This window comes from Oncorhynchus mykiss, chromosome 23 (genome assembly GCF_013265735.2).
Source record: "Oncorhynchus mykiss isolate Arlee chromosome 23, USDA_OmykA_1.1, whole genome shotgun sequence".
In the NCBI taxonomy this organism is placed as follows: domain Eukaryota; kingdom Metazoa; phylum Chordata; class Actinopteri; order Salmoniformes; family Salmonidae; genus Oncorhynchus; species Oncorhynchus mykiss.
Genome location: NC_048587.1, coordinates 58702647 through 58729589, shown reverse-complemented (window position 1 = coordinate 58729589; position 26943 = coordinate 58702647). Strand labels below are relative to the sequence as shown.

General features: G+C 41.4%; 1 protein-coding gene across 8 annotated transcripts in view; it reads left to right on the top strand.

The window, feature by feature from the left end:
* Positions 1 to 26943, top strand: part of LOC110503044 (neurexin-1a) — a 738556-nt gene that overhangs the window by 37624 nt on the left and 673989 nt on the right. For 6 of the 8 annotated variants that reach the window (XM_036960888.1, XM_036960884.1, XM_036960883.1 and 3 more), the window contains exons 3-4: positions 21103 to 21120; positions 23678 to 23707. In XM_036960888.1, coding sequence (XP_036816783.1) covers positions 21103 to 21120; positions 23678 to 23707 — 48 coding nt within the window. Of the gene's footprint in view, positions 1 to 21102; positions 21121 to 23677; positions 23708 to 24678; positions 24688 to 25290; positions 25342 to 26943 lie in introns of all 8 variants that reach the window. The other 2 variants (XM_036960881.1, XM_036960880.1) reach the window with 2 other exon arrangements.

The following is a 26943-nucleotide window of genomic DNA, read 5'->3' as shown; positions in this document are numbered from 1 at the left end:
GCTTGTGTTTTATGATGTCTCTGAAATATGCTGAAATTGCCAAACCTATGATCCTCTAGGTTGCATTGTTATGCTGAAATAGCCACATTTTTGATCCTCTATGTCGTATTATCTCCTTAATTCCACCGCAGCAAGGCATCATCACATCACTGTTGAGACTATAATCTATGGCATGCCAAAAATAAAGATTTAAATCCACAACTGTAATACTATCCCCATTATTGTCAATCCCTCGGATGAAGTTTATTAGAACTATAAACTAGTCTGTTTATGATTATCCCATTGGATCAGGCATGCAGTCAGACGACCCACAAGATGTCAAAGAATAGAAAGGTCTTCAGTGCATCTGTTCCTTCCCACAATCCCCTCTGTCTGGACCATAGCAGATAAAGGAGTAAAGGACGACTGTGGAAAAAGCCAAACAGGCGGATGGACTCTCATTGTCCACGTATCAACTGAATTAAAGTAGCACAGTGTGGGGATTGAAAGCCAGAGGCTGGCATAGCTAGTCTAGCAGTGAACTATACAGTATATAATAACAGCGTATTGGGGATTGAAAGCCTGGTACTTGCATAGCTAGCCTAGCAGTGAACTATACCGTGTATAATAACAGTGTATTGGGAATTGAAAACCAGATACTGGCATAGCTAGCCTAGCAGTGAACTATACCGTGTATAATAACAGTGTATTGGGAATTGAAAACCAGATACTGGCATAGCTAGTCTAGCAGTGAACTATACAGTATATAATAACAGTGTATTGGGAATTGAAAACCAGATACTGGCATAGCTAGCCTAGCAGTGAACTATACCGTGTATAATAACAGTGTATTGGGAATTGAAAACCAGATACTGGCATAGCTAGTCTAGCAGTGAACTATACAGTGTATAATAACAGTGTATTGGGAATTGAAAACCAGATACTGGCATAGCTAGTCTAGCAGTGAACTATACAGTATATAATAACAGTGTATTTGGAATTGAAAACCAGATACTGGCATAGCTAGCCTAGCAGTGAACTATACAGTGTATAATAACAGTGTATTGGGGATTGGGACTGAGAAAATATACTGGCGTAGCTGCTGTAGCAGTGCATAGATTCACACCAGAGTAAGTTGGTTGGCTACATACATACTGGTGGTATTCAATAGGGAGTGGAGAAGCTGTTACCAGGAAATGTATCATGGGGTAGTGATAGTATATTACTGTTTTATGGTATTGGCAGAACTAATGTTGCTATTTCCACTGAGGTTTTTCAGTTTCACATTGCTTTAGTGTATTCTACAGAACAATAATGTACCATGGGCCTACATTTTCACAATATGTTAAGCCCTTCAATCTCTTGTTTCAGCTCAACATTTTCAATAAAACATAAGGTACAAAGGAAGAATAGACAACTGGACAGTTACTGTATAGACCTCCTCCCTAATAGATAGTTACTGTATAGACCTCCTCCCTAACATATAGTTAATGTATAGACCTCCTCCCATATGTATAGTTACTGTGTAGCCCTCGTCCCTAATATATAGTTACTGTGTAGACCTCCTCCCTAATAGTGTATAAACCTCAACCCTAATATATGGTTACTGTATAGACCCCCTCCCTAATAGTGTATATACCTCCTCCCTAATATAAAGTTACTGTATAGACCTCCTCCCTAATAGTGTATAAACCTCAACCCTAATATATGGTTACTGTGTAGACCTCCTGACTAATAGATAGTTACTGTATAGACCTCGTCCCTAATAGTGTATAGACCTCCTCCCTCATAGATAGTTACTGTTTAGATCTCCTCCCTAATAGACAGTTAATGTATAGACCTCCTCGCTAATAGATAGTTACTGTATAAACACCTTCCCAAATAGATCAATCAGTCAATCAAATGTATTTACAAAGCCCTTTTTACATCAGCAGATGTCACAAAGTGCTTATACAGAAACCCAGCATTAAAGCCCCAAACAGCATGCAGTGCAGATGTAGAATCACGGTGGCTTAGAAAAACTCCTTAGAAAGTTAGTGTCCTAGGAAGAAACCTAGAGAGGAACCAAGCGCTGAGGTGTGGCCGTGACCGGTAGATCACTTGTTACTTAGCCTTAGTAGCTCAGATTTCATTGCACTGGTTTAATACCTAGGTAACTAGCCATGCTAGCTCAGCTTCAGATCAATAAAGTGCTAATGATAGGCTAGATAAAGCCCAGATTGTGCTGGCTCTGGATACAAGTGCCAGCAGAATCATCTGGTGAGTGAGGAAATGGTGTGTTTGTCTCAAATTACAACCTATTTCCTTATATAGGGCATCACATTTGACCAGAGCCCTATGGGGGTGGGGTGGCATTTGGGATGTAACCCTGAAATCCTGCACCGTACCTCAAGCTTCCAGCTGCAGGTTTTATCGATTTCCATCAAGAGTGGCTGGTCACTTGGCCCCCATCATTTTCTTCTCTCCCTCTCTCCTTTTTTCTTTATCATTCCATTACCCCTTCCCCTTTCTCTCCACACCCCTCTCTCCCCATCTCGCTTTCTCTCCAGTCCCCCCTCTCTCCCCCATCCATATCTCTCTCTTTCTTTCTCATGACTAACTGTGGTCTGTGGAAAATAAGAGATGCAACTATAACCCTCCTCTGGTCTGTTGGGATACATTAGAGAGTGTGTGTGTGTGTGTGTGTGTGTGTGTGTGCGTGTGCGTGTGCGTGTGTGTGTGAAGATAAAACCAGACTGCACAGCTGAGGGATGGCCACACACTCTCATTATTGTTGATTTGGCCTAAATTGTAACAACAAATTGATACATTTTTCTGAATCAATATAATTTGTGGCATTGACCTTTGAGGCTGCTAAGTCACTTCTATTTTCCCCCTTAAGGCTTTTGTGGTTTCTTTCTGGTTTACTGCTTCTTTGTTTGTTTAGCAGTTGTCTAGAAAGGGAGTATCAGACTGTGATACCAGCTTGATGCAGCCAGAAGCAGCAATGCAATTAAGGTTGTCAAACTCTTTAGTAATTGAAAAAAACCAGACAAAACAAACAATGACAAAATAAATAAATAGCAAAGAAATTCAACAGACCTAAGCAGGTGGACCAGGTATATATATCAGGTAGAGCAGGTATATATCAAATTAGGTGAACAATTGGTAGGGAAAGAACTAAAACAACAGTAAAAAGACAGGCTATATACAGTACCGAGGCAATACATGTATTGAGGCTACATACAGACACCGGTTAGTCAGGCTTAATGAGGTAGTATGTACATGTAGATATGGTTTTAGTGACTATGCATATGAACAGAGAGTAGCAGTAGCGTAAAAGAGGGGTTGGTGGGTGGTGGGTGGGACACAATGAAGATAGCCCGGTTAGCCAATGGCAGGAGCAATGGTTGGTCGACCCAATTGAGGTAGTATGTACATGAATGTATAGTTTAAATTACTACACATATATGATAAACGGAGATTAGCAGCAGCATAAAAAGAGGGGGGGGGGGGTTGGGGGGCACACTATGGGGGGCACACTACGGACTTGGCACTCCGGTACTGCTTGCCATGTGGTAGAGAGAACAGTCTATGACTGGGGTAGCTGGGGTCGTTGACAGTTTTTAGGGCCTTCCTCTGACGCGGACTGGTGTAGAGGTCCTGGATGGCAGGCAGCTTAGCCCCAGTAATGTACTGGGCCGTACGCACTACCCTCTGTAGTGCCTTGCGGTCAGAGGCCGAGCAATTTCCGTACCAGGCAGTGATGCAACCGGTCAGGATGCTCTCGATGTTGCAGCTGTAGAAGCCTTTAAGGATCTCAGGACCCATGCCAAATCCTTTTAGTTTCCTGAGGGGGAATACGCTTTGTCGTGCCCTCTTTGTGCCCTCTTTGTGTTTGGACCATTCTAGTTTGTTGTTGATGTGGACACCAAGGGACTTGAAGCTCTCAACCTGCTCCACTACAGCCCCATCAATGAGAATTGTGGCGTGCTTTGTCCTCCTTTTCCTGTAGTCCACAATCATCTCCTTAGTCTTGGTTACGTTGAGGGATAGGTTGTTATTCTGGCACCACCCGGCCAGGTCTCGGACCTCCTCCCTATAGGCTGTCTCGTCGTTTTCGGTGATCAGGTCTACCACTGTTGTGTCATCTGCAAATGGAATGCCATGCAGTCGTGGGTGAACAGGGACTACAGGAAGGGACTGAGCATGCACCCCTGGGGAGCTCCAGTGTTGAGGATCAGCGTGGCAGACGTGTTGCTACCTACCCTCACCACCTGGGGGCGGCCTGTCAGGAAGTCCAGGATCCAGTTGCAGAGGGAGGTGTTTAGTCCCAGGATCCTTAGCTTAGTGATGAGCTTTGAGGGCACTATGGTGTTGAACGCTGAGCTGTAGTCAATGAATATCATTCTCACAAAAGTGTTCCTTTTGTCCACGTGGGAAAGTGCTGTGTGGAGTGCAATAGAGAATGCATCATCTGTGGATCTGTTAGGGTGGTATGCAAAATGGAGTTGGTCTAGTGTTTCTGGGATAATGGTGTTGATGTGAGCCATTACCAACCTTTCAAAGCACTTCATGGCTACGGACGTGAGTGCTACGGGTCTGTAGTCATTTAGACAGGTTGCCTTTGTGTTCTTGGGCACAGGGACTATGGTGGTCTGCTTGAAACATGTTGGTATTACAGGCTCAATCAGGGACATGTTGAAAATGTCAGTGAAGACACCTGCCAGTTGGTCAGCACATGCCCAGAGCACACGATCTGGTAATCCGTCTGGTCCCACAGCCTTGTGTATGTTGACCTGTTTAAAAGTCTTACTCACATCGGCTATGGAGAGCATGATCACACAGTCATCCGGAACAGCTGATGCTCTCATGCATGCCTCAGTGTTGCTTGCCTCGAAGCGAGGATAGAAGTGATTTAGCTCGTCTGGTACGCTTGTGTCACTGGGCAGCTCGTGGCTGTGCTTCCCTTTGTAGTCTGTAATAGTTTGCAATCCCTGCCACATAAGACGAGCATCGGAACCGGTGTAGTATGATTCAATCTTAGCCCTTTATTGAAGCTTTGCTTGTTTGAGAGTTCGTCGCAGGGCATAGCAGGATTTCTTGTAAGCTTCCGGTTTAGAGTCCCGCACATTGAAAGCAGCAGCTTTACCCTTTAGCTAAGTGCGAATGTTGTCTGTAATCCATGGCTTCTGGTTGGGGTATGTACATACAGTCACTGCGGGGACGACGTCCTTGATGCACTTATTGATGAAGCCAGTGACTGATGTGGTGTATTCCTCAATGCCATCGGAAGAATCCCGGAACATGTTCCAGTCTGTGATAGCAAAACAGTCCTGTAGTTTAGTATCTGCTTCATCTGACCACTTTTTTATAGACCGAGTCACTGGTGCTTCCTGCTTTAATTTTTGTGTTGTGAGATAGAGTTGTGGTCGGATTTACCAAATGGAGGGCGAGGGAGAGCTTTGTACGCGTCTCTGTGTGTGGAGTACAGGTGATCTAGAATTGTTTTTCCCTATGGTTGCACATTTAACATTAACTAGTCGTTTAGGACATCTACTTTGTGCATGACACAAGTACATTTTCCAACAATTGTTAACAGACAGATTATTTCACTTATAATTCACTGTATCACAATTGCAGTGGGTCAGAAGTTTACATGCACTAAGTTGACTGTGCCTTTAAACAGCTTGGAAAATTCCAGAAAATGATGTCATGGCTTTAGAAGCTTCTGACTTCATTTGAGAAAATTTGAGGTGTACCTGTGGATGTATTCCAAGGCCTACCTTCAACCTCATTGCCTCTTTGCTTGACATCATGTGAAAATCAAAATAAATCAGTCAAGAAAAACAATATTGAAGACCTCCACAAGTCTGGTTCATCCTTGGGAGCAATTTCTAAACGCCTGAAGTTACCACGTTCATCTATAAAAACAATAGTATACAAGTATAAACACCATGAGACCACGCAGCCGTCATACCGCTCAGGCAGGAGACGCCTTCTGTCTCTCGAGACGAACGTACTTTGGTGCGAAATCAATCACAGAAAAACAGCAAAGGACCTTGTGAAGATGCTGAAAGAAACAGGTACAAAAGTATCTATATCCACAGTAAAATGAGTCCTATATTGACATAACCTGAAAGGCCGTTCAGCAAGCAAGAAGCCACTGCTCCAAAACCGCCATAAAAAAGCCAGACTACGGTTTGCAACTGCACATGGGGAGAAAGATTGTACTTTTTGGAGAAATGTCCTCTGGTCTGATGAAACAGAAATAGAACTGTTTGGTCATAATGACCATCATTATATTTGGAGTAAAAAGGGGGAGGCTTGCACGCCGAAGAACACCCTCCCAACCGTAAAGCACGGGGGTGGCAGCATCATGCTGTGGGGGTGCTTTGCTGCAATAGAGAATGGTGCTCTTCACAAAATAGATGTCATCATGAGGATGGGAAATGATGTGGATATATTGAAGCAACATCTCAAGACATCAGTCAGGAAGTTAGAACTTGGTCGCAGATGGGTCTTCCTAATGGACCATGACCCCAAGCATACTTCCACAGTTGTGGCAAAATGGCTTAAGGACAACAAAGTCAAGGTATTGGAATGGCCAAATTTGTCTTCCAAATGGACAATGACCCAAGCAAATTAACTCAAAGGTATTTATATAGCCCTTCTTACATCAGCTGATATCTCAAAGTGCTGTACCGAAACCCAGCCTAAAACCCCAAACAGCAAGCAATGCAGGTGTAGAAGCATAGTGGCTAGGAAAAACTCCCTAGAAAATTCCAAAACCTAGGAACAGACCTAGAGAGAAACCAGGCAATGAAGGGTGGCCAGTCCTCTTCTGGCTGTGCCAGTTGTAGATTATAACAGAATATGGCCAAGATGTTCAAATGTTCATAAATGACCAGCATGGTCAAATAATAATAATCACAGTAGTTGTCGAGGGTGCAACAGATCAGCACCTCAGGAGTAAATGTCAGTTGGCTTTTCTTAGCCGATCATTGAGAGTATCTCTACCGCTCCTGTTGTCTCTAGAGCGTTGAAAACAGCAGGTCTGGGACAGGTAGCACGTCCGCTGAACAGGTCAGGGTTCCATAGCCGCAGGCAGAACAGTTGAAACTGGAGCAGCAGGAGGGATCAGGAGACACAGGAGAGATCAGGAGACACAGGAGGGGTCAGGAGACACAAACAGGCATACATAAGTTGTGGCAAAATGGCTTAAGGACAAGAAAGTCAAGGTATTGGAGTGGCCATCACAAAGCTCCGACCTCAAGCCTATAGAAAATGTGTGGGCAGAACTGAAAATTGTGTGCGAGCAATGAGGCCTACAAACCTGATTCAGTTACACCAGCTCTGTCAGGAGGAATGGGCCAAAATTCACCAGTTATCACAAGTTATTGTGGGAAGCTTGTGGAGGGCTACCAGAAACGTTTGATCCAAATTAAACAACTTAAAGGCAATGCTACCAAATACTAATTGAGTGTATGTAAACTTCTGACCCACTGGGAATGTGATGAAAGAAATTAAATCTGAAATAAATCATTCCCTCTACAATTATTCTGAGATTTCACATTCTTAAAATAAAGTGGTGATCCTAACTGACCTAAGACAGGGATTTTTTACTAGGATTAAATGTCAGGAATTGTGAAAAACTGAGTTTAAATGTATTTGGCTAAGGTGTATGTAAACTTCCGATTTCAACTGTATTTCCAATAGAGCAGGTTGGACCAGGTATATATCAGGTAGACCAGGTATACATTGCATTCGGAAAGTTTTCAGACCCCTTGACTTTTTCCACATTTTGTTTTTACGTTACAGGCTTATTCTAAAATTGATTAAATTGTCGTCCCCCCCCCCCCCCCCCCCCCCCTCATCAATCTACACACAATACCCTGTAATGACAAAGCAAAAACAGGTTTTTAGAAATGTTTGCAAAGAAAAAAAAAAAAAAATTTTAAATATCACATGTATTCAGACCCTTTACTAAGTACTTTGTTGAAGCACCTTTGGCAGCGATTAAAGTCTTCTTGGGTATGTCGCTACAAGCTCGGCACACCTGTATTTGGGGAGTTTCTCCCGTTTCTCTCTGCAGATCCACTCAAGCTCTGTCAGGCTGGATGGAGAGCGTCGCTGCACAACTATTTTCAGGTCTCTCCAGAGATGTTCAATCAGGTTCAATTTCTCCACTGATTTGGCAATGGTAATGTGGGAGGTTCAGTGTTGAACTGTATGTGTTGACTGTATTGGAGCTGGATAGATGAAAGAGCAATGGCTTAATTTCTAACAGATTTCCACATTGCTACTGATTGAATACATATGTTTATGAATGCAGTCTGTGTGTGGAAAGGTATTTTTACTTGTATTTATTATGGATCCCCATTAGCTGCTGCCATACTCATAAATACAATTAGTGATGAAGTCAATCTCTCCTCCACTTTCAGCCAGGCAGTTAACCCACTGTTCCTAGGCCGTCATTGTAAATAAGAATTTGTTCTTAACTGACTTGCCTAGTAAAATAAAGGTAAAAAAATAATAATATATATATATATATTATGAATGTATTATTAATATTAGCTCTCTGTGTATATCCAAGGGCCAGCATTGCTGCCCTGTTCTGAACAAAGTCCTTTTTTGTGGCGCTTGACCACACGACTGAACACTAGTTCAGGTGTGACAAACTAGGACTCCCCGCCCTAGCTACTGTTGCATCAATATGTAATGACCTTGACAGTTTACAATCCAGGGTTACTCCAAGCAGTTTAGTCACCTCAAGCTCAATATCCACATTATTTATTACAAGATGTAGTTGAGGTTTAGGGTTCGGTGAATGTTTTGTCCCAAATGATTTGTCCCAAATTCAGTGTAAAGGCTAAAGAAAAGCAATATAGTTGTTGATTAAATACAGATGCTCTATGCAAGGGAAGTGGCCATGTGATTTGAAGTAGTTGAAGAAGTGGAGAGGTAATATTATGCTCCGGGTAGAGATCTGTACTGTATGCGTGTACTAGCTAGCGGTTTGACTATAATCATGGGCTCTACATGTCACTATGTCATGCAGCACATGTATAAGATGTTGTTTGCTCAGGACTAGGAGCTGGGTAGAGTGTATTGTTGTGTGGTATTAACAGAACAATGGCCGTGGTATCGCTGCTTCATCAAAGGGATTCGGGAGGTTTATTCTCCTGCCTGGATTATTAGACAGCCAGCTGCGTAGATTTGGAATGGGCAGTTTTGTGTCTGTGTGTGTGTGTGTTGAACGGGTGGGGGGTTGATGTAAATGGTATCTGTCATAACATCAACCCTAGTTTGAATTGTTGTTAGCTAAAAGGTACTGCACTAAAGGAACACCCATACGATAGTAGCCTGTGTAGATTTGTGATGGGTAGTGTCATGTCGTGTGTGATGGGGGTATTATGGTGATATCTGTCATGAACCCTAGTTTGACAAGAGGTTGTTAGATGAAAGGCACTTGGCTAAACACTACAGCTGAGTCTTCGGGCTCTATTCAATTCCGTATCGCGGAGGTTCAGCATTACAGGGTGACTGAAATTTAGAGGCAACATTCCCGCGTTAGCCGAGACTGCATTCACGGTAACTCCCTTTACATTTAGATCAAGTAATCTGTAACTCTTCAGCGATCCAGACTGAATAGAGCCCTTCATATGTCTTATTCAGCTAGTATAGTTAACATGGATGTCACGCCCTGACCTTAGAGAGCTTTTGGGTGGGCATTCTATGTTCTTTTCTGTATGTTTTTGTATTTCTTTGTTTTGGCCGGGTATGGTTCTCAATCAGGGACAGCTGTCTATCGTTGTCTCTGATTGGGAACCACACTTAGGTAGCTTTTCCCCCCCTATGCTTTGTGGGTAGTTATTTTCTGTTTAGTGTTTTCTGCACCTGACAGGACTGTTTCGTTTAGTGTTCAGTTTAAATAAAAAGCATGAACACTTACCACGCTGAGCTTTGGTCCGATTCCTCTTCTTCAGACGACGACACCCGTTACAATGGAATACAGTATAAAGGTCATGTTCAACAGTTTGGGTCAGAAAAGGAAACTACTGGTATGAATTAAGAATTTTCAATTTAAGTTCAGTATGGAATTGACTGAAACCATGGTTTGAACGTACATAGCTTGGCAGTATAGAAACATGATTTGAACGTACATAGCTTGGCAGTATAGAAACAGGATTTGAACTACTGTTAGCTTTAGTCATTGTCTGGATTATCTGTCTTGGTTTGTACTTATTGGCTGTTCCTAGACATTGTCCTAGGTTGCCATAGAGATTCCTTGACCCTACTTTTCTATTTCTTTGTATGTGTAGATTGTTAAGAGTGCATTAAACTACAGGACTGGATGAACTCATTTTTATCAAAGTTAAATTACAGTAAAGCAGATTCCATTGGATGTGATTCTTATTTAAAAAAGTAAAGTATGTTTTAAAATGACTAAAATAAGAGGAAGGGAAACACTGGAAACATAATAATAAAACTGTGATAAAATCATTGGACAGATTGTGGATCGAAAACCATTTTATTAGAATGACACATTCATCACAAAGATATCTGTTATCCTTGTCAAAATACAGTCACATTCTAACAATCCAAAGAACACTCTCTCACCCCGGTGAAATGTTTTCAATGCTAAGGTGTTCCTGTGGAATGATAACTAAGACACAGCTATAGAGGTATATCAGCAAACAGACCCTGCTTTTTTACATTTCTCCTCTCATCGCTACTGTTGCCACATCACCATGCCAGTTCAATGCCTTTTGCCACCCCAGAATGCTTTTTGAACAGGCAGCGTGCTTCTCATCATCAAGCTATCCTTTTGTGAACAAAGTGCCCAATATTTCCTTACATGCCCATTCTGACAACTCAGACAGAGCTGTATATATATATATAGCCTACACTCATTGTACGTCCTCCGAGCACAGCACAATTGAAGAAATGACAGACAAACATTTTCAACATTTCCTCTTATCATAACAAAATCACAAATCACATAATTGTGATTCTCTTCATTATTACATCATTTGCGTCCTATTTTGTTCACAAAATGCTGCTGCTCTCACATTTTGGTTGGTTGTTTGTGGTGCATGGTGTCTGATTTGGAAGGGGAGCTGATGTGCTGGTAAGTTTCTTGGTCAATAAATCACTTGAAACCATTGAGGAGAGGTAGGATGGATACTTGTTTCATCTGATGGGCGCTAGGAGCTCAGCTGTTTGGCCTTATGTCCAACTTGTAGGTATACCTGCATGACGACACCATGCTTCCAGATGAAGAAAGGACTCATTCTATAGTTATTACTTATACTGTAAAATATCTTATATTACTTATATCTTATATTACGTATTTATATCACATATCTTATATTAAATACGTGTATATAATATTACTTATCTTACATGACTTATCTAATATAACTCATATACTATATTATACAATTATACAATTTTCACCAAGATGGCAAAGCAGTCAGACGTCCTTTGTCCTCGTCTTGTCGTGTCCCGTATATATATATGTAAATATATATATATAACTTTCTTCGCATACCTTTTTAAATATATTTTTTTATTTTCCATAAACCCAACTTCAAAACACTCTCTTGCAACCCGCCTCACCAATTTATATATATAAAAAGAAAGTATTATTTACCTCAAATCTGTAATCCTCCATAGAAGCTAACCAGAAGCTAGCCAGAAGCTAACCAAAAGCTAGCCAGAAGCTAGCCAGAAGCTAGCCAGAAACTAACCAGATGCTAGCCAAAAGCTAGTTAGCTTCTTTACTGGCTAATCGTTAGTATTCAGCTAACCACGGTTTGTGGTCATCAGCTATCCTTTAGCTCGAAAATCTATCGGCAGTTTTGTACGGCGCGACTCGGACCGGAACATACCGGACCTATTTTTCTCTCCATGTCCCCGAATTTCAACCGCAAGCTCTGGACATTTATACCTGGATCTTGCAGCTAGCTAGCTGCTATCCGTGTGACTATCGGCTTACGTCGATCCCGGAGCAAACATCAATTATTCCGGAGCTAGGCAGCTGAAGAGTTCCATCAGCCACTCCTGGGCTACAATCACCTATCCGGACCCGTTTTACTGTCAACGCGGTGCCCCACCGGGCCTTTACAACTGGACTACCGACGTTATCTGCCCGAAGGAGTTATCCAGCTGGCTCCTCCGTCGCAACGTTATCTGTGGCCCGCTAATCGTTAGCTGTCTTATTGGCTGCTATCTGAATAGATCTATAGGACCATTTTTTTTTCTTTTTTCTTGGGCCTCGAAAACGATATCTATTTTTTTTTTGCGAATTGGATTGATCCCCTCTACCACACGGAACCCCACTAATCCTACCGACTGAAACACACGAGGTGGCTAAAAACAGACCTCCATGCAATGTTAGCTTGCTATCGATGGCCCGGCTAGCTGTCTGAATCTCCGTGACCCCAACCAACCTCACTGCTCACTGGACCCTTTTGATCTTTCCGCTAAGCATGCCTCTCCTTAATGTCAATATGCCTTGTCCATTGCTGTTCTGGTTAGTGTTTATTGGCTTATTTCACTGTAGAGCCTCTAGTCCTGCTCACAATACCGTATCCAACCTATTAGTTCCACCACCTACACATGCGATGACATCTCCTGGTTTCAATGATATTTCTAGAGACAATATCTCTCTCATCATCACTCAATACCTATGTTTACTTCCACTGTATTCACATCCTACCATACCTTTGTCTGTACATTATACCTTGAAGCTATTTAATCGCCCCCAGAAACCTCCTTTTACTCTCTGTTCCAGACATTCTAGACGACCAATTATCATTGCTTTTAGCCGTACCCTTATCCTACTCCTCCTCTTTTCCTCTGGTGATGCAGAGGTGAATCCAGGCCCTGCAGTGCCTAGCTCCACTCCCATTCCCCAGGCGCTCTCTTTTGATGACTTCTGTAACCGTAATAGCCTTGGTTTCATGCATGTTAACATTAGAATTCTCCTCCCTAAGTTTGTTTTATTCACTGCTTTAGCACACTCTGCCAATCCGGATGTTCTAGCTGTGTCTGAATCCTGGCATAGGAAGACCACCAACAATTCCTAACTACAACATTTTCAGAAAAGATAGAACTGCCAAAGGGGGCAGTGTTGCAATCTACTGCAAAGATAGCCTGCAGAGTTCTGTCCTACTATCCAGGTCTGTACCCAAACCATTTGAACTTTTACTTTTAAAAATCCACCTCTCTAAAAACAAGTCTCTCACCGTTGCCACTTGCTATAGACCACCCTCTGCCCCCAGCTGTGCTCTGGACACCATATGTGAACTGATTGCCCCTCATCTATCTTCAGAGCTCGTGCTGCTATGCGACCTAAACTGGAACATGCTTAACCACCCAGCCATCCTACAATCTAAGCTTGATGCCCTTTATCTCACACAAATTATCAATGAACCTACCAGGTACCTCCCCAAAGCCGTAAACACGGGCACGCTCATAGATATCATCCTAACCAACTTGCCCTCTAAATACACCTCTGCTGTCTTCTACCAAGATATCAGCGATCACTGCCTCATTGCCTGCATCCGTAATGGGTCAGCGGTCAAACAACCTCCACTCATCACTGTCAAACGCTCCCTGAAACACTTCAGCGAGCAGGCCTTTCTAATCAACCTGGCCGGGGTATCCTGGAAGGATATTGATCTCATCCCGTCAGTAGAGGATGCCTGGTTATTTTTTTTAAATTTCTTCCATCTTAAATAAGCATGCCCCATTCAAGAAATTTAGAACCAGGAACAGATATAGCCCTTGGTTCTCCCCAGACCCGGCTGCCCTTAACCAACACAAACACATCCTATGGCGTTCTGCATTAGCATCGAACAGCCCCCGTGATATGCAGCTTTTCAGGGAAACTAGAAACCAATATTCAAGCAGAAATTTGCTTCCTGCAACACTAACTCAAAAAGTTCTGGGACACTGTAAAGTCCATGGAGAATAAGAACACCTCCTCCCAGCTGCCCACTGCACTGAAGATAGGAAACACTGCCACCACTGATAAATCCACAATAATTGAGAATTTCAAGAAGCATTTTTCTACGGCTGGCCATGCTATCCACCTGGCTACCCCTACCCCGGTCAACAGCACTGCCCCCCCCCCACAGCAACTCGCCCAAGCCTTCCCCATTTCTCCTTCTCCCAAATCCAGTCAGCTGATGTTCTGAAAGAGCTGCAAAATCTGGACCCCTACAAATCAGCCGGGCTAGACAATCTGGACCCTTTCTTTCTAAAATGATCTGCTGAAATTGTTGCCACCCCAATTACTAGCCTGTTCAACCTCTCTTTCGTGTCGTCTGAGATTCCCAAAGATTGGAAAGCAGCTGCGGTCATCCGCCTCTTCAAAGGGGGGGGGGGGGGGGGACACTCTCGACCCAAACTGCTACAGACCTACATCTATCCTACCCTGCCTTTCTAAGGTCTTCGAAAGCCAAGTCAACAAACAGATTACCGACCATTTCGAATCTCACCATACCCTCTCTGCTATGCAATCTGGTTTCGGAGCTGGTCATGGGTGCACCTCAGCCACGCTCAAGGTCATAAACGATATCTTAACCGCCATCGATAAGAAACATTACTGTGCAGCCGTATTCATTGATCTGGCCAAGGCTTTCGACTCTGTCAATCACCACATCCTCATATGCAGATTCGACAGCCTTGGTTTCTCAAATGATTGCCTCGCCTGGTTCACCAACTACTTCTCTGGTAGAGTTCAGTGTGTCAAATCGGAGGGTCTGTTGTCCGGACCTCTGGCAGTCTCTATGGGGGTCCCACAGGGTTCAATTCTTGGACCGACTCTCTTCTCTGTATACATCAATGATGTCGCTCTTGCTGCTGGTGAGTCTCTGATCCACCTCTACGCAAACGACACCATTCTGTATACTTCTGGCCCTTCTATGGACACTGTGTTAATAACCCTCCAGGCAAACTTCAATGCCATACAACTCTCCTTCCGTGGCCTCCAATTGCTCTTAAATACAAGTAAAACTAAATGCATGCTCTTCAACCGATCGCTGCCTGCACCTGCCCGCCTGTCCAACATCACTACTCTGGACGCTCTGACAACTATGAATACCTAGGTGTCTGGTTAGACTGTAAACTCTCCTTGCAGACCTACATCAAACATCTCCAATCCAAAGTTAAATCTAGAATTGGCTTCCTATTTCACAACAAAGCATCCTTCACTCATGCTGCCAAACATACCCTTGTAAAACTGACCATCCTACCAATCCTCGACTTCGGCGATGTCATTTACAAAATAGCCTCCAATACCCTACTCAACAAATTGGATGCAGTCTATCATAGTGCCATCCGTTTTGTCACCAAAGCCCCATATACTACCCACCTTTGCGACCTGTACGCTCTCGTTGGCTGGCCCTCGCTTCATACTCGTCGCCAAACCCACTGGCTCCATGTCATCTACAAGACCCTGCTAGGTAAAGTCCCCCCTTATCTCAGCTCGCTGGTCACCATAGCATCACCCACCTGTAGCTCGCGATCCAGCAGGTATATGTCTCTGGTCACCCCCAAAACCAATTATTTCTTTGGCCGCCTCTCCTTCCAGTTCTTTGCTGCCAATGACTGGAACGAACTACAAACATCTCTGAAACTGGAAACACTTATCTCCCTCACTAGCTTTAAGCACCAGCTGTCAGAGCAGCTCACAGATTACTGCACCTGTACATAGCCCATCTATAATTTAGCCCAAACAACTACCTCTTCCCCTACTGTATTTATTTATTAATTTATTTCGCTCCTTTGCACCCCATTATTTTTATTTCTACTTTGCACATTCTCCCACTACTAATCTACCATTCCAGTGTTTTACTTGCTATATTGTATTTACTTTGCCACCATGGCCTTTTTTTGCCATTACCTCCCTTATCTCACCTCATTTGCTCACATCGTATATAGACTTGTTTATACTGTATTATTGACTGTATGTTTGTTTTACTCCATGTGTAACTCTGTGTCGTTGTATGTGTCGAACTGCTTTGCTTTATCTTGGCCAGGTCGCAATTGTAAATGAGAACTTGTTCTCAACTTGCCTACCTGGTTAAATAAAGGTGAAATAAATAAATATCTTATTTTACTTATATCTAATATTATATTTTATATTACTTATATCTTATATATTATATTGCTTATATCTTAAATATTATACTACTTATAAAAACTATGCAAAAAAATAAACTTCCTTTTTCAGGACCCTGTCTTTCTCAGATAATTCGTAAAAATCCAAATAACTTCACAGATCTTCCTTGTAAAGCGTTTAAACACTAAACACTGTTTCCCATCCTTTTTCAATAAAGATTGAACAATTAATGAACATGCACCTGTGGAACAGTCGTTAAGACACTAACAGCTTACAGACGGTAGGCAATTTAGGTCACAGTTATGAAAACTTAGGACGCAAAAGAGTCCTTTCTTCTGACTCTGAAATACACCAAAAGAAAGATGCCCAGGGTTCCTGCTCATCTGCGTGAATGTGCCTTAGGCATGCTGCAAGGAGGCATGAGGACTGCAGATGTGGCCAGGTCAATAAATTGCAATGTCCATACTGTGAGACGCCTAAGACAGCGCTACAGGGAGACAGCTGACCGTCATCGCAGTGGCAGACCATGTGTAACAACACCTGCACAGGATCGGTACATACGAACATCACACCTGCGGGACAGGTACAGGATGGAAACAACAACTGCCTGAGTTACACCATGAACGCACAATCCCTCCATCAGTGCTCAAACTGAGGCCTGTACACCGAGGCCTGTACTCTGGAGCGGGATCAATTTGAATCTGGAGGGTCTGTCAGGGTCTGGGGCGGTGTGTCACAGCATCATCGGACTGAGCTTGTTGTCTTTGCAGGCAATCTCAACACTGTGCGTTACAGGGATGACATCCTCCTCCCTCATGTGGGACCCTTCCTGTAGGCTCATCCTGACATGACCCTCCAGCACGACAATGCCACCAGCCATACTGCTCGTTCTGTGCTTGATTTCCTGCAAGACAGGAATGTCAGTGTTCTGCCATGGCCAGCGAAGAGCCCGGATCTCAATCCCATTGAGCACGTCTGGGACCTGTTGGATCAGAGGGTGAGGGCTACGGCCATTCCCCCCAGAAATGAATGGGAACTTGTAGGTTCCTTGGTGGAAGAGTGGGGTAACATCTCATAGCAAGAACTGGCAAATCCGGTGCAGTCCATGAGGAGGAGATGCACTGCAGTACTTAATGCAGCTGGTGGCCACACCAGATACTGACTGTTACTTTGACCCCCCTTTGTTCAGGGACACATTATTACATTTCTGTTGGTCACATGTCTGTGGAACTTGTTCAGTTCTTGTCTCAGTTGTTGAATCTTGTTATGTTCATACAAATATTTACACATGTTAAGTTTGCTGAAAATAAATGCAGTTGACAGTGAGAGGTAGTTTATTTTTTTGCTGAGTTTATTATATGACTTCTATCTTAAATCTTATATTACTCACATTACAAAATATCTTATCTTAAATTACCTAAATCTTATATTACTTTGGGCTCCCGAGTGGAACAGTGGTCTAAGGCACTGCAGCTCAGTGCAAGAGGTGTCATTGCAGTCCCTGGTTCGAATCTAGTCTGCATTACATCTGGTTGTGATTTAGAGTACTATAGGGCGGCGCACAATTGGCCCAGCGTTGCCGAGTTAAATAAAAAAACATATTTGATATGATATTTCTTATACCTTATATTACTTATATGTTAAATCATATATTACTTATATCTTATATTACTTATATCTAATATTACCTATATGTTGAATCTTATATTACTTATATCTTATATTACTTATGTCTTATATTACCTATATGTTAAATCTTATATTACTTATATCTTATATTACTTATGTCTTATATTACCTATATGTTAAATCTTATATTACTTATATCTTATATTACTTATGTCTTATATTACCTATATGTTAAATCATATATTACTTATATCTTATATTACTTATGTCTTATATTACCTATATGTTAAATCATATATTACTTATATCTTATATTACTTATGTCTTATATTACCTATATGTTAAATCTTATATTACTTATATCTTATATTACTTATGTCTTATATTACCTATATGTTAAATCTTATATTACTTATATCTTATATTACTTTTTTATTTTTTGTATCTTACATTACGTAAATGTTAAATCTTATATTACTTATATGTTATATTACTGATATCTTATATTACTTACAGTATATCTTATATTACTTGCATATTATATATTAGATGTATATTTTTTGGATAAAAACATAAAACCATATCTTATATTACTTATATACTTCTAAAGCTGTAGAATCAGAGTGCATGCCATTATTGATCTAATCTTAAAACTTTGCATTCTAATAACAAATGTCTCCTTCAAATTCATGTCTGGTTAAAACATATTACAGATGTAATGTAAAATGGACTTAAATGTAATGTAAAAGGAATTAAATGTAATGTAAATGGGCTTAAATGTAATGTAAATTTACTTAAATGTATTGTAAATGGCCACCCCTGGTGTTAAAATCAATAGTATTCACCTTTTGTAAAAGTTGTATTTATCGATATTTCTACAAAGTCAACCTTCTGAATTGATTTGTTATACATCAGTTCTCTCTAACAGGCAGTAGTTATCTCTAACAGGAATTTGTTATCTCTAACAGGCATTAGTTATCTCTAACATGAATTAGTTATCTCTCACAGGCATTAGTTATCTCTCACAGGCATTAGTTATCTCTAACAGGCATTAGTTATCTCTAACAGGCAGTAGTTATCTCTAACAGGCATTAGTTATCTCTAACAGGCATTAGTTGTCTCTAACAGGGATTAGTTATCTCTAAAAGGCATTAGTTGTCTCTAACAGGCAGTAGTTATTTCTAACAGGCATTAGTTATCTCTAACAGGCAGTAGTTATCTATAACAGGCATTAGTTATCTCTAACAGGCAGTAGTTATTTCTACAGGCATTAGTTATCTCTAACAGGCAATAGTTATCTATAACAGGCATTAGTTGTCTCTAACAGGGATTAGTTATCTCTAACAGGCAGTAGTTGTCTCTAACAGGCAGTAGTTATCTCTAACAGGCAGTAGTTATCTCTAACATGCAGTAGTTATCTCTAACAGGCAGTAGTTGTCTCTAACAGGCAGTAGTTATCTCTAACAGGCAGTAGTTATCTCTAACATGCAGTAGTTATCTCTAACAGGCATTAGTTGTCTCTAACAGGCATTAGTTGTCTCTAACAGGCATTAGTTGTCTCTAACAGGCATTAGTTATCTCTCACAGGCATTAGTTATCTCTCACAGGCATTAGTTATCTCTAACAGGCATTAGTTATCTCTAACAGACAGTAGTTATCTCTAACAGGCAGTAGTTATCTCTAACAGGCATTAGTTATCTCTAACAGGCATTAGTTGTCTCTAACAGGGATTAGTTATCTCTAAAAGGCATTAGTTGTCTCTAACAGGCAGTAGTTATTTCTAACAGGCATTAGTTATCTCTAACAGGCAGTAGTTATCTCTAACAGGCATTAGTTGTCTCTAACAGGCATTAGTTGTCTCTAACAGGCATTAGTTATCTCTAACAGGCAGTGGTTATCTCTAATAGGCATTCGTTATCTCTAACAGGCAGTAGTTTCCCTTATTTACTCATTAAAATTCTAACACTTACATGCCATGTTGATGAGAAATGTTGACTGACATGTTGTTCTGTTTTAGGTGGCTCATGTGATTCTATATCCTCTCTGTTCAATATGTATTGCATGTTTTATTCTAACACATACTTTATCCAAATGTAATGCTATATTGTAACACATACTTTCTGAAATATATTTCCCATCATTTTGGCACAGACCTGACAACTTTTTTGGTCTTGTTACTGTTTTTAGACCACACATGAATGGGTATGTTCCTTATTCCTTATCACCATGTCAACAATCTCACTTTCACTGCGGGGTGATTCTCCCCTCAAGGACCTAATCTCTGCTCACTACTGATTATTTATGAGTTATTAGAACATGAGGTCACTTAAATGATGTTAAAGTCCAGACCTGATGCCACTCAACCCTCTCTCTGCCTCTTTATAAGTCCAGACACACACTCCCTCTCTTTCAGCAGTCCCCACCATAAACAGTAACTGCACATCTGGCAAAAATGTATTATTGCATTTGCCAATTTTCAGTTTATGCCTTTAAAATAAATAAAGACTGATATTCCAAAATATATATATAGCATTCTCTTCTGACGAACACCACATCATATCTCCCCATTTCACTGTCACTGAATACTGCATGTCCCCTATTCAAAACCACTTCACACCTTATTTTATATCATTTTGTAGCTTTCGCCAATACATTTGCTAACTCATATTGTTTTCTCCCACTTGAATGTAATCCTGTAACCAATAATTTGTTACAGTAGACAAGCTAGTAAATGGGATTGAAAGAGTACATGCACAGTTGGCACTGTGCTAACAAACTAACAACAGACACGCTAACAACAAGCTAGCAGACAAACTTACAAGAAGCTACTGTAGCAGACTAGCTAACAACAGCTAGCAGACAAGCTAACAACAAGCTAGCTGACACACTAACAACAAGCTAGCAGACAAGCTAACAACAAAGCAAACATAAAGCCATCCAGATGGGGCATAGTAATCCACTCAAGGTCTAAACAAGCTTATAGTTTTTACAAATATAGCTGTGTCTTGTATCCCAGGTAGGCATATGATCAAATACTTATGATGTCATATATCCCAAAACAGGATCCAGAGATGAAGACAGACCCACTTTTATAGCCGATAGCTTACAAAGAGTGTAATTTATATAGTTGAACAGACATTGAACAAACAAAGTCCTCTGCAGCATTGAAACCCCGCCAGTTAGTAGGGCTTCTGAATCACCGAGACTTCCCCTCTGCAGGGGTTGTCGATGAAGTACAAAGTAGGGCACTTTGCATGTGATGTGTGTTGCCTTGCATGGTTACGACATGCAACGGCCCTGTACCAGTCTGCATGCTGCTTAACGAATGTCTTCCTTTTCCTCTTTCTCCTTCCGCCCATTCGTCCGTCTGCTTGCAGAAGACAACCGTGTTGAAGGTGGGTATTCAATTTTCTCTTTTCTTTGTCATGGTTTTTATCATCTTTCCTCTGTGATTTATTTACTGAAACCATGCTGTGGTTCTCATGGCTTAAATCACTCCTAACATACTCTATGTCATGGGGAAATGGTTTTAAATTGTGCTACTGAAATGGTGTTAAAATGTGCTACTGAAATGGTAAGTCGGCTCCATATGTTTTTCTCATTTGCGCTTCTGGGTAGATGTTGTTGCAAAATGTGCTCGGTCATTGGTTCAGGAGAAACGCGTGGTTTGGGATAATGAAATGATGCTTCGGGAAAGTTAGCTGTTCTTAACTACACTTTTTATCATGATCCCGATGACACAATTTGGAACATTCACTTATGTTGATGTAGTTGTTACTATTCTTTAAATCTCCCATAGATGTTAATGTTAATGAATATCAGTGATATATCAAGTTTTGGCAAAAGTTGAGCTAAGTACAGTGCCTTTCGGAAGGTATTCAGACACCTTGACTTTTTCCCAATAATTTTACAATACAGACCTATTCTAAAATGGATTAAATAAAAATGAATCCTTAGCAATCTACACACAATACCCCATAACGACAAAGTGAAAACAGGTTTTTAGAAATTTTACCAAATATATAAAAAATAGAAAACAGAAATAACTTATTTAAATAAGTAGTCATACCTGTTGATATGAGATTCTAAATTGAGCTCAGGTTCATCCTGTTTCCATTGATCATCCTACAGATTATTCTACAACTTGATTGGAGTCCACCTGTGGTAAATCCAATTGATTGGCCAAAATTTGGAAAGGCACACACTTGTCTATATAAGGTCCCACAGTTGACAGTGCATGTCACAGCAAAAAACCAAGCCATGAGGTTGAAGGAATTGTCCGTAGAGCTCCGAGACAGGATTGTGTCGAGGAACAGATATCGGGAAAATTTATTCTGCAGCATTGAAGGTCTCCAAGAACACTGTGCATCATTCTTAAATGGAAGAAGTTTGGAATCTCTATGACTCTTCCGAGAGCTGGCCGCCCGGCCAAACTGAACAATTGGGAGAGAAGAGCCTTGGTCAGGGAGGTGACCAAGAACCCGATGGTCACTCTGACAGAGCTCTAGAGTTATGGTAGAGGGATGTGGGGATGTTTTTCAGCGGCAGGGACTGGGAGGCAAAGATGAACAGAGCAAAGTACAGAGTGATCCTTAATAAAAACCCAGAACTTGAACCCAATTTAACATCTCCGGAGAGACCTAAAAATAGCTGTGCAGCGATGCTCCCCATCCAACCTAACAGAGCTTGAGAGGATCTGCAGAGAAGAATGGAAGAAACTCCCCAAATACAAGTGTGCCAAGCTTGTAGCTTCATACCCAAGAAGACTTGAGGCTGTAATCGCTGCCAAAGGTGCTTCAACAAAGTACTGAGTAAAGGGTTTAAAGACTTATGTAAATGAATACATGTGTCAATTTCAGTTTTTTTAAATGATAAATTAGCGATGTGTGTATATTGATGAGGGTGGAAAAAACGATTTAATCAATTTTAGAATTATGTTGTATTGTAACAAAATGTGGGAAAAAGTCCAGGGGTCTGAACACTTTCTGAAGGCAATGTATGTTAAGATGTGGATAAGTATTTAGGCTACTTCTACACTGTTAAACTATGCCTTGGATCTCTCACTGGTTTGAAATACATTTTCTGAAGGTTATTGTTGATACATTACATAAGTTAATGGTTTGGAAGGGATAGGACAAACATTTTATGGTTTCTGCAAGCTGCGGGAAGTAGAGAATAGTCTGTTCCCATTTACAAGGAGATAGTAGTGTCATAGTGAACAACTGAATACAACTTTAAAGAACAAACTCTGAACTGAACACTAAATAATGCATTTTCTTACAATAGTGTCTTTCATCTTTGCATTAAGGAGGGGAAAATGACCAGACTCTGCTCAAATTGCTTTATATAACTGATAATATTATTATGCAAATACCCTGTTTGGATCTTTGAAAGTTAATGTAGAAAAATGTGGATCCATTGTAAGAGATTCACATCGTAAAACCTTGTTCAAGTCAGGCCATTGCTTTAGGGGTAGGTAGGTACAGCAGGTGGAACTGGTTGAGCATTCTGAGAGGAGGCTCATCTTGGACAAATGGAACCTCAACTAACCTACAATTATTACAGTTAATTTAACTAAAGCAAGTCTGACTGATTATGCATTGCAACCTCTCTCTTGGTTGGAAATATGCTCAACACCCTAACCCAACCTTGTCTGACTGTACCCCATCCTCACTCTCCGTCCCCCTTCACCCCTACCCTGACTCCCCAACACCTCCCAAAATACCACAGGCATCTACCAGACACAGATGCCTGTCTGTCAGTTTGACCTACAGTAGGATATGTCCCAAATGAAAACCCTATTCCCTATATAGTGCACTAATTTGGCAAGGGCTCATAGGACTCTGGTCATCCAGTAGTGTATAAAGAGAATATGGTGCTATTTGGGAGGCAGCCCTAGCCTTTCCGTGATCCCCTGTTTCTCTGCTGACTTTGCTCTTGTTTTCCTTTAAGGTCTGGCACACTTGATGATGGGCGACCAAGGTATGGGCTCTGTTTCTTTGGTCCCTCCCCCCATGTGCTCCATACAAATACTTATTTTGCTGCTCCTCTTGCTGCTGGCTGGGGTACTCTGGGCTTTTAAATCTGCTTTTCAGATCTGCTTTGAAACAGTGAATGACTTGGTTTGTCTTGATCCCCCCTCTCTCTCGAATCATCGCCTCAAATCAGCACATACTTTTCTTGCCAGTATGTTTCAAACTATTCTTCATTCTCATTTGGCCGGCTGTTTCATCATGCCATCATGCTGTGATTCATTTCAAGGTGATGATAAAAACCAGAACAAAACATGCTGAAGGTAATGCATGATTGTGATGTAGCTACTATAGGACTTCAGACCCCCTCTATATTACCCTTGCTGCTGAAATGCTTTAGCAGTCAGACAGTGAGCCACAGTGAGTTAGATGATTGAAAACCTCTCTCCATTTCCAAGGCAGTCTTTCTTTGCATCCCAAATGGCACCCTATTCCCTGTGTAGTGCACTACTGTTAACTAAGGCCCAGGGTGCCATTTAGGAAACATCCTCTGACTCATATTCTCCACAGCAGTCTGGTTGATGCTCGTCTCCCAGCATGCAGTACTCAGTCTGAGCCGGAAATGAAATATTGCTCACTTGAACCCCCCCCCCCCACACACACATACTGACACTCACACCAGCATTCCATCATGCCATCCTTTCTTCAATCTCTTACCTCATCTTGGATATGATATTCATCCCATTGTGCCTCTCTGTGTGTCCCCAATGGCACCTTATTCCCTATATAGTGCACTTATTTTGAACAGAACCCTATATAGGGAAAAGGGTTCAATTTGGGATGCACCCACTCAGTGTTCTTTGGTCCTTCTTCCCTGTCTGTCAGTATGACCATGACACTTATCGCTGTCTTTCCTTCCTCTCTTCCTCCTCTTGTCTGGAAACTGCGTTCTACCATGGAACATTCCATCAACTATCCTAGGTAGTAAAGGTACTCTCCACACTTTACTTCCTCAAACTTCATGTGGTCACGACTGTCTCAAATCCGCTGTCTGTGGCCTTATATGGTAGTCACATGACAGTCTAAAGTTCACTGTCTGGCTTTATATGCTGCTTTCATTAAGCATGTAAAGTCATGAGCATAATTGCATTGCTTTATGTTGCTACTATTTAAAATGTCTGTGTGTCACGGTACCCAAGGTAGGTCGCTGCTTAATACTTTGCGGTCAGCTCACACTTTTCGATCAGGAGTGGATTGTTTCATTTTTGCTTGATGCATTAAGACCATAAAGACATTCACAAAGGGGGGATATGTGATGTCCACTCCACTCTGCTTGTACCTGATGCCAGTGCAGCCCTGACCACCGGTAATGCTTCATCTTTTTCAACGTGTTGATGGGTAATGGGGTGTGATGAGTTAAAGGCTATATCTGGCCCCAGTGTCTGACCAACCTGAGTGTTGTGGACAGCGGGCACGGGGCTGGGCACCCCATGGGCTGGGAAGCACCTTATCCTGGCTGGCTGTGCTGCTGTGCCGCTCTCCACAGAGGGTAAGTGGACCTCTGATCTCTGCCCGTTTGCCTCTCCTACCCAGGGCTCAGGGAAGGAGAAGGTTGGCTTCGAAGGTCCCTACTGAGCATTACAGGTAAACAGCTTTGCTTTGTTCATTTGATTCCTTAACAGTTGAATCATTGGATCATTCAAGACTAGCAGGTCTAAAGAGAAAGTCACCGTTTGGTTTGTTTGTTTCATCCATAGGAGTTATGTTATGTGACATGTCCTGCCGCGTGAGCTGGATTGACAGTCTTCAATGAAAGACAATGTTCATATCTCAGCAGCTTGTAGATTATGTGGGTGAAAATGTATGTGGGTGAAAATATGAATGATAATTCAGCAAGTTATGAGTATCTATAGGGATATGTGTATTTTAGGCATAAATGAGTTTGAAGGCATGATCTTTGACATTATAGGAATCGTGGGACTGTAAAATTCCATTCCAGTGTTCCATTTCCATTCTAAATAAATTATTTTCATGTTATCACCTGTAATCACCTGTAATATTGTCAACAAGCTCTCAGTCTCACGGCAAAATTAGCCATTCATCCATGTTTATCAAATGTTTTTTAAATCAAGTGTTTAAGGTAACATTTAGACATTATCTCCACATTTTTAAGGTTATGGTTAAGTTCAGGCATTAACCTTGGGATAGGCTTAAAACATAAATATAAAAAAACAACTTTCTATTGCTGTATTTGAGCATGCAACCTTTCGCAATAGAGACAGATGCTTACAAAACCTACTTGAAAAAAGAGCCAACAGAGTAAAAGAGCTCACTGTTGCCCCTAGTGGCCGGTTTACACGTCATCTCCCAACGTCCTCAGACATGGATGGACGTCAAATACTGACTTGTAATCACGGGTGACCTGGCTGAACACTGTAGCATTACTGTCTAAGTAAGCCAGGTAAGAGGTGTGTTTATGAAAATAAATGAGCATGGTACAATGAAAATTGAAAGTCAAATCAAATTAGTTTGTACAGGTAAGTAGACACCATATCCATAAATTAATCAAATGTATGCGGAACCATTTCAGATATCTGTGATTTGGAGCTATCTTTCCATTGCCTGCAGTACATCAATATTTTTCACTGTGATTTTATATCTAGGTACATTACACACACTTGGACATGATTGGGATATAAAACACACACAGAGTAGACATTTTGGACTTTCCTTTAATCACTCAGGGCAACAGTGCAAAGATCAACTACCCTTCACGAAGGTAAGTGCTATTTATTTGGTAATGGCGGTTCAGGTTGTGTGGCCGTTCATAGAGATTGGATGATTACATTTTTTAGCGCCCATCTTGTTTTGATCTTTTCTCTGAATATTGAACAGGTCAAATTAGCTTTTTCTGACATTGCTTATACACATCATTTTCAACATTCTATTTGGTCTGCAAGTGTAACAGAGTTAAGAACGAACATTATGATCGCTCCACCGCTATCTTGAAATGTCACGGATGGAGCTATCCAATCGGTAAATTTTGGGTGGCTCAAGTCGTTGGAATGTTTTCAAGGAGGGCGGTCATGTGTGTTGCGAAGCAGAGGATCACTGGTTTGAGCCCAGTATGGGGCAGTCGGACAGTGGAGGAAGCTAAGCTGTTAGCAGGCAATCCCTCATGCCTGTAAAACTGAATGACAGGGTGCTTTCAGACTCCGATCTGCCCTAGGAATGGGATATTGCCTC